The sequence below is a fragment of the Trachurus japonicus genome, chromosome 18, assembly GCF_045865225.1.
Source record: "Trachurus japonicus isolate A0001 chromosome 18, Traja_1.0".
NCBI lineage: Eukaryota > Metazoa > Chordata > Actinopteri > Carangiformes > Carangidae > Trachurus > Trachurus japonicus.
The window spans coordinates 27,617,911-27,626,455 of NC_140924.1; the positions used below are offsets into that span (position 1 = coordinate 27,617,911).

At 41.6% G+C, this 8,545-nt stretch overlaps 1 protein-coding gene across 2 annotated transcripts; it reads left to right on the forward strand.

Moving 5' to 3' along the window:
* Nucleotides 1-1,397: 1,397 nt before the first annotated feature.
* Nucleotides 1,398-7,556, forward strand: tmem88b (transmembrane protein 88 b). Of its 2 annotated transcripts, XM_085759806.1 has the most exons (4): nt 1,398-1,834; nt 3,899-4,309; nt 6,970-7,264; nt 7,309-7,556. In XM_085759806.1, the coding sequence occupies exons 2-3, from the start codon at nt 3,905-3,907 to the stop codon at nt 7,246-7,248; spliced, it is 684 nt and encodes a 227-aa protein (XP_085615932.1). In that variant the 5' UTR covers nt 1,398-1,834; nt 3,899-3,904; the 3' UTR covers nt 7,249-7,264; nt 7,309-7,556. The 2 variants fall into 2 exon arrangements, with proteins under 2 accessions (XP_085615932.1, XP_085615931.1); XM_085759805.1 differs by lacking the exon at nt 7,309-7,556 and having other exon boundaries at nt 1,644-1,834; nt 6,970-7,292.
* Nucleotides 7,557-8,545: the final 989 nt, after the last annotated feature.

The window sequence follows — 8,545 nt, forward strand, 5'->3', positions numbered from 1 at the left end:
TTTGTTTTTTTTGGCAACTATTTGGTGGTGATCATCACTGATCGATGATTGAATTAGTAACACACTGGACAAATTATGGTTCTAACTCTGGCTGGAAAAACACATAACACATAAATGCAGCTCCATCTAATAATAATAATAATGTCATAGGTAAAATTTACAGTTCTATAAACTGAGATATAACCCCTCAATGTGCAAAGGGAAATGGTCCATTCAATTATATAAATAGCTGGTAAACGAATCCAAGTTATCAACCACCTTTAGAGAGATTTTACATATTTATCTATGTGATTAGTGGAACTGTAAGGACAGGGTTTCTGGGAGTATTCACAGCCGTCCTAGGGCTCAAAAGGAAAGAAGAAGAGAGGGTGGTTCAAGGGTTTCTAACCTCTCTAAGTAAAATACATTTATATTATTTTTTATATTTAAAAAAGAAAGGAAAAAATATGTATGGCAGGATAAAATCTTAAATGAGGTCTTTAAATTGCCTCAGCCCAGGATTAATGGAAATGTGACAGTGTTCACTAGCAGCACCTACAACCTGCCTCTTATCAGATCAATCTAGAAGCCGACACAACTTTACTGCTGCAGTCAGGTTAACTCAAGTGCTTCATTTAAAAATTGATAGAGTAAAAACAATTTCTGAATGCAATATCTGATCATATATAATACATGTTAATGTATTCTGAAGCCCCTTTCACGCTGGACTAAAAGCCCACTACATCTTGCCTCTGTGTGGAAGGGGACAACAGGCAAACATGACCCCAGGTGTCGGGGTGCCAAGTTTTTATTTCAGTTTTTATAACTTCTTACTGCTTTTTAATCAGTCATTTAGTTCATCTTTATTAAGTGATGTCATAATTGGGTAATTTGCCTTTTTGTGTAATGTAAAAAATAAATTAAAATAGCACTTTTGGCATCCACGATGAACAAACAGAACATAACAGGCTATCTGAAAAATAGATCAAGCGTGTGGAGATTGCTCCTACCATCTCTCCTCTGCTCCTCTTAACTCACACCAACACTGTCTCCACTGCCCTTCCCCCTCATTTTCTGCTCTCCTGAACCTCAACTTATCAGGCAAGCCTCCTCACTCTGACCCCCAACACACAACACCCTGCCCCCACTGCAACAGGGACAGGGTAAAGGGGGGTATAACATGACTTGGATATGAGTGGTGGAATACATGTGCTGAGAGGAGTTGCTGGAGAAAGGCAGGGGGGCTGATAAGCCCAGTGGGTGGAGGGAAAGTGGGATGGATGAAGGGAGCACAGGAGGAGGGAGGGAAAGAGAGACAGCACTGTGGCCTCAATCAGATGGAGGGGGGGTAAAAAGAGGAGGGGAGACCGACCGAAAAGTTTGACATACTTAAGACAAAGACCACAGCATTAGTGAGTGGAATTGGTTCCAGCAGCCGAGGAGGCAGCACCACCGTACTACGAATGAATCACAACAGAACAGGAATTTGATGTTGCATGTGGAAAAGAAAACAGACACTATCAGCTCCACTGACAACTCTGGATAGTGAAGAGAAGAAGCAGCAGGAGGGCAGAGCTGCAGGAAGCCAACATACCAGCATACCACCACTGAACAGATAAGGCTCCAAAAACACTTTCAAAGTTCCTTCAAACTTCACACGGGGAAAGGAGGCAAAGAAACCGAGACAGAGGAGCAGAGAGCCCAGAGGATAAAAGGTGAGAGCTTCACTGAAGTGGAGGAGGAAAACCTGTACTCGGAGACTGACTGGACCAAAGTGGTCTTGAAAAGAGGTGAGAAAAGCGGCACCAAACTGGAGGAGGAACAGCAAGAGGTCCACCGGGCCCCACAACACAACGTGAGTACAAGAGCTGCTCAGAAACATTAAAATCAGATGATCATAACTGACCCACTCCTTGACATCTCCATATAACTCATTATAGTTAAAAGAGGTACAAGAGCTAATGAGCTTCTGATTTTCAACATAAACAACTCTCAGAGGTCTGTGACATAGAATTAATTACTGCTGCTGCTTTGTTCCAGACAATAGAGTAATAGACAGAGCAGACAATAGGAAACCTCCCTGCATCATCCAACAGGATAACACAGTAAAATCTAGCTGACCATGCACATGATGGCAAACTATAAACAGGAGCTGATAAATTCATTAAGACAATATGGCTGACTACATGCCACCATGATGCAGCAACAGTTACTCCAATTACTACAATATTTCACTTTTAAAATCCCTTCATTTGGGACAAGACGTGTTACAATGCTATTCAAATAATAACAGTGAGTAAAATGGGTGGAGCACCTCGGTGTATTTTCAGTAAAGGGCACTATGAGTCATCTCACACACATGCGTGTGCGCGTACACTTTCCTGCCAGTCCTTCCTGTGTGACCTTCCACCTTGCAACAACACTTGGGACAACAATGGGAGACAGAAGTGGAGAATAAACAAGGTCAAAGCACCCAGGACAGCATCATAAATAATCTCCTCTATGACGGCCAATATCACGCTCTAAATCGAAATATGACTTTCCTGTGTATATCTTTTTTAACTTGCAGTTATTACATTTTAGCTTTAGTATACACACACATAACACAGACTGTGACAGCAACATAAGTGGGAGGGTTTTCTATTCAATGGTTTTCTGCCTTTTTTGTGCCAACTCCAACAGACCCTAACATTACCTGAATTACTTTTGTTGTTTAAGCATTAATATTATCAAAAAATATGACCCACAATGCACCTCCATCACTACAGGTATATCCTCCTATGCTCATCCTTCCACTACAGCAACAGTCTGCTGCAGGTCGGAGCAGCCTGGTGCTGTACAGTTAAGGGTCACACAATAAGGTGCTTCACCAGTGATGAGTTGTCCTAAGAAATCAATCTACTGGGAGATTTACAATTGTAATACCAGACTTCTTCATGCAAAACCCTAAAGCAGACTGAAAGCTGAGCATCTTTAAAAACAGAAAGAACTGAATATGCAAAAGCACCTGTCACTTTCCACGTATTGGCTAAAAGACTGACAGGTTGACTTACTCATCTACACTGGGGTTTTTCCATTACTGAGGGTTTTTTGGCATCTAACCGGCCTTGTTAGTCAGAGCTGTCCCCTGTTTGGCTGAGGCAACGCTGTCTCCTGACCTATGAGAAGTGAGGATATCCTGTGCCAGACACAGCTGTGCACCACGTAAAATCTGTCCTCACACAGGGCTCATGAAAATAAAATAAACTTGGATCAAAGCAGACCCTACATGGAGGAGCTCCAGTTTGAAATGATGAATTCTGGTAGACTGTTTTATGACACACAAAAAAACTGTTAAATTAAAAGATGAACGGTAACTTTAGTTACTCTCCTTTACTCTCCTTTGTGTGGCTTTCCCCATCTGTCCTAAGGGACATTATCATTATGCCATAATCGCGTCACATAATAGATACTTGGTGTACTAGTTACTGATTAATCAATTGTCAAGTTCTTATATGATCTAGAATCACTATCACATAATAAGCTACATTTAAATATAGCAATACCAGAAAAACACACTGAACAATGTTTTTCCCCATTAACATTACACAAGCCTTTTGAGACCCAAAATTGATCTAATTTGCTTTTCAAAACAAGTTGAAGATATGTACTATGTTCTTCCACAACTAAAAATGTACACACTATTAAATTATGTTATGAATTATGATAAACTTGCTGGCACTTGAATTTTAAGGCCATATGCTAGCATGACAACCACAAGCACATGTGCAGACAACACCCACTTGCCCTCAAACAGATTTCTGCCTTCAGTACTCTGTTACATAAAATAATAAACTAATGTGTCAATCACAGCTGATCTGACACTTTCAAAACATCTGCAACCCCCCCTCCACTAATGTGTTTATTTTTCTGCCCACAGTTCACTATGAGTATGACAGGTACTCTAGAGAAGGGGGCCCACCACCAGGTCTTGGACCTGTCTGAAGAACTGCCGCCTCATCACCATCACCATCATCATCACACCAACCACCACCAGCATCTCCACCACTCCAACTCTCTGGCCTCCACCACAGCTATGGGCGGAGGCAGAGAAACACCTTCGCGTGTGGTCGTACCTCCTCCTTATTCTGCAGCAGAGAGTGCTGGTGGGGGCAGTGAAGCTCCTCTGGAGCTGCGAGGCTCCCTGGACTGCTGGGCCTGCTCCGTACTGGTGACGGCTCAGAATCTGGTGATCGCCGCAATCAACGCCTGCCTGGCTGGACTGGTGTTTGGTACCATCCTGACGCCAGCCATCGTCATGGTGGTCTTTGGCTTCCTCTGCCACTCTACAGTAAGAGAGGGGGGTGGATGAGGATGTGTCAGTACCGTATGTGTGTTGAGTGTTGATGCTCTTTTCATTTTTTTGATTTTAGCTCTGTACTAACAATAACTGCCATTAATATAATAATACCTAAAAATGCACAGCATGTGATCAAAGTGACCATTCAAGGCCATGTTTGTCACTATTTTCAAGGGTTTTTACCTGTTGACTACAATGCAACCCCAGAGTTTTCTACATACATAACCAGCAGAATTTCCAAAAGTCTCTGTGTTAAAACTAAACTACGGAAGTGTGGGTGCTGCCTCAGTGTTTGTTTCAGTAGCACTTGCAAAATTTGTCTGTTCACTTGTTATTTCTCTCCTTTGTGTGGGTTTCCCCATCTGTCCTCAGGGATATTATCATATATGAGAGCATAAACATTTGGTGGAAACATCTGCGTAGCAATTAGTTGTTTTTGTGCAGTTGTGCAATTTAATACTTTAATATACAATAACATTTGTATTATTTAACAGAATTCACTTGGAAGTATTTGTAAACAGAAAATATTACAAAGCTTTCATCTGATAGGCATAAGGGGGATTATATATGACTATCCTATGACATTTAAAATCAGTACAGTGCTCGAGACAAAAAAGAACATGTTTGTTTGTTGGTTAGTTAGAATAAATATTTACCCGGACATTTACTAAATCTAAATAAATGTTGAGCAGAACAAGAAGATAGCTACATCCATCTTTGTGTCAAAGACATTTTAGTCCTAATCTCATAACTTTGATCCAAAAGTTTGAAACTGTTCTGCCTGGGGCTGAGGGTGGGGTTTAGATCGGTCAGTGATGACGGGTTTCATAATCAGATAAGTCTGAGGTTTTTTTCTCAGATGTTGAAAAGATGGACGAATTAGAGGGGGACAAAAGGTCAGGAGTGTAGGGAGCATGACGCCAAAGCACAAACTCTGACACTCAAAACCAGACAAAATATGATTTTGGGCGATGACAACAATAAACAAGTTTTAAATTTTAACTTCAAATAATTGATTTGACTGGAGGTTCATCTTGGACTCCCCCAAAAAGTCAACACGGTGTTAAGCCTTTTGATGCATACCTACGGCATTTCAGTAGGGCAAAGACCTCCGTAGTGAGCAGAGATCAGGATTCTCTCTGTTCTCTCACAGTTAGACCTCATGTGACAGCAGCTTAGAGAGGGATTAACCAGGACCTGTGAGGATGGAGAGGGGGAGAATTCACAAGGAAAAAAAGGGTGAGAAAAAAAGGTAGAGTAAGAAATGTAGGGATGTGTGGTGTGTAAGGATCCTCAGATTGGTTTTCTGTTTGCAACAGTCAACAACAAACAGCACAGTATTTCATCATGGATTAGATCTGGTGCCACACTCATCAAGTACAAACATGAGAACACTTATGAGATCTTATCTATCACAACCCCTACCCACTGAGCTCCCTTGCACCGCCCTGTCACACTTTACTTTTAACACATCCTGCATTTAAAACAACTCTCACTTAACTTTGACCCTCACTGTTAAACTTTCTCTCTGCAGTTGGTCTTTCTTTCTGCCAGCTGCAACTCCACATCTATCAGGATAACATCAAAATGTTTCTGTTCCTATAGCATGCACCTCGTGCAACTAAGATATAGAAACAACAGCAATCACATCTTTAAAAGACTCTAACCTTTTTTTTTCTTTTTTGTTAAAGAAATGACTTTACTGATGAGATATTGTGGTGGTTATTTCTCAGATATATAACAGCTTTACTATTATCTCATCAGTACGAGCATGAGTTCTACAATAAAGAAAAAAGCCTTCTCTCTCAGAGCTCCCACCTTTACTCCCTGCACTTTCCTTGTGCACTCAAATGTTCACTTCATCCTTCATGAGGCGATAAGGATGATTCAGGCTCGCTGTCTTTCCATTCCTCTCCCACACTCAATTCCTGACCCCTTCACCTCCTCTTCTCCTCCTCCCCAGTGTTACTGCTCAGCAACAAGTACACATGCTTTGACCTGCGGTATGTACTGATCAACATCTTTGAATCAACCTGACACTGATGGTTCACTGCTCCTTTAAGCAGGTTTCTACACATTTTTTTGTCAAATGGAGTCTTTAGTGGGAAACTGATCCATTACAGCCCTGTGTGAGACACACAACTGCCAACTGGTGTCTGTCCTCACACATACCATACAGAGCACATCATCTCCTGTCCTTATCTGTTATTCCCAGTCCTCTATACAAGTATTTTAATGGCTCGTTTTCTATATATGAAAACACCACTCAGTAATTCTACAAATGCAAAGTCTGTACTAAGTTAAATATTTAAGTCTAACAGTGCAACTACACTATACTATTCTCTACCTAATATTAATGTTGCATAACTATAATGTAAAGTGCCTCTCTCACAAAAAGTGGTTTCACTGTGAGCTAGTACATTTCTGAGGGGTCTTTGGCTAAGAGAACTGAGTCTGAGCCAGTTGTAGTTAGTAAATTTTGTACTGCAACACTGACACTAACAAACTGCAGATGTGGGCAGCTTCCAAGTCTGTCAACTGTGAGTAAGTGAAGCATCCCTGAACAGCTACACTGGTCAAATAAAGGAGACACTGACCTGTGTATCTTTCACAACATCCTTCTTAATGTAGCATTTCTCCTCTTCTCTCAGGTCCGCCCCCATGGGACGAGCCCCTACTGCTCAGACCTGCTGACAGACGGAGGCTGTGTGGCCCTTCTGGTGGTGGGCTTTCTCCTGGTGACCCCTCTGCTGGTCCTGGCTCTGGCCGCATACTGTCGTCTGGCCCGACACCTCCAGCTCGGTCTGTGCTTCATCCCATACAGCCGAGCTGTGTATAAGAACCTGCCGGCCTCCCGGCACCGCGGCCTGGGCACTGGCTGCTGTGGCGGACGAGATGGGGCAGATGGAAAGGGAAAAGTCTGGGTGTGAGAGAACACAGACAGGGGTGGAGAAGGCCATTAGATGAAGTATACAAGCAGGGAAGTGAAGAAAAGGATGGGCTGGGGGTTGGGAATAATAGGGCACGAGTAAGAAAAGGCAGGAGATGTACAAATAGCAAAATGCGTACCAGAGAATGGAAGACAAGATATGTTGTTACAAATAATAACTAATATGTTACTCCCATGCCTTGGCATCGGTGAACCATTAGTCACTATTAGGAAAAAGTGAACACAGTGTGCTAGGGAATTTTATTTGCTTGTATTACTCCACTGAACACATTGGCTACTTAAAAACATTGTAAATCAAAAATTATTAGTCAAATGGTGTCTGACTGCTGAAGTAAAGAAAACATGATATATACAGTACAAGTTTTATTTTTAAAAAATCATAAAGCTTCATGTCTGACCTGCACACAACCTTAAATTTCCTGAATAAAGATAAAAGAAATAAGAAAACAATACACCCTAAAAGATTAATTAACACTAAACATACTTCATCACCATTATTGTTGAACACATACTGTATTTGTCTAATGTAACTTTCTGTGAAGCAAGCTGTGACTGAAATTTCTCAAATCCTTTCCTTTTTATAAATAAAGTTTCTGGATTCAGCTGGAGTCATGTCTGTTGTGTAGTAGCATGGGGCGGGGTGGGCGGGGTTCAGTCTACTACTAGGAAAAGGAAAGGATTATGTAAAGACTGTTCCTAGTATAAGGGCGACAAAGTGACCTCAGTATCAGCCAACACTAACATGAATGTGCACAATTAAAAACATTTCCGAGTGCTATAAAAACTACACAGCTTTCCGTGGAAACAGTCACCATTGTCGCAGAATGTCCCTGGAGAAATACAGAAATTCAGGAATGGCATCCAAGTGAAACCCTGTGTCAGAGCAAATAAAACCTCAACTTCACAAAGACACATCAAACTGTTCAACAACTATTCAACAATAAACAGTTATTATTATTATGGGGCGTCGCGTGGCGTAGTGGTTAGAGCGGGCGCCCTATGTATAGAGGCACAGTCCTCGCTGCAGTCGGCCCTGGTTCGAGTCCCGCGTCGGGCGCCATTTACTGCATGTCATCCCCCCTCTCTCTGCCTCCCCGTTTCCTGTCTGTCTCAACTGTACTATCCATAAAGGCATAAATGCCCCAAAAAATATACTTTAAAAAAAAAAAAACAGTTATTATTATTATGAATAATATGCATGTACATTTTGACTGTTTCCAAACTTTTTTCGAACCAAATTCAACTGAAGCAAAGTTGCAGTGAATAACTTTTCAAAA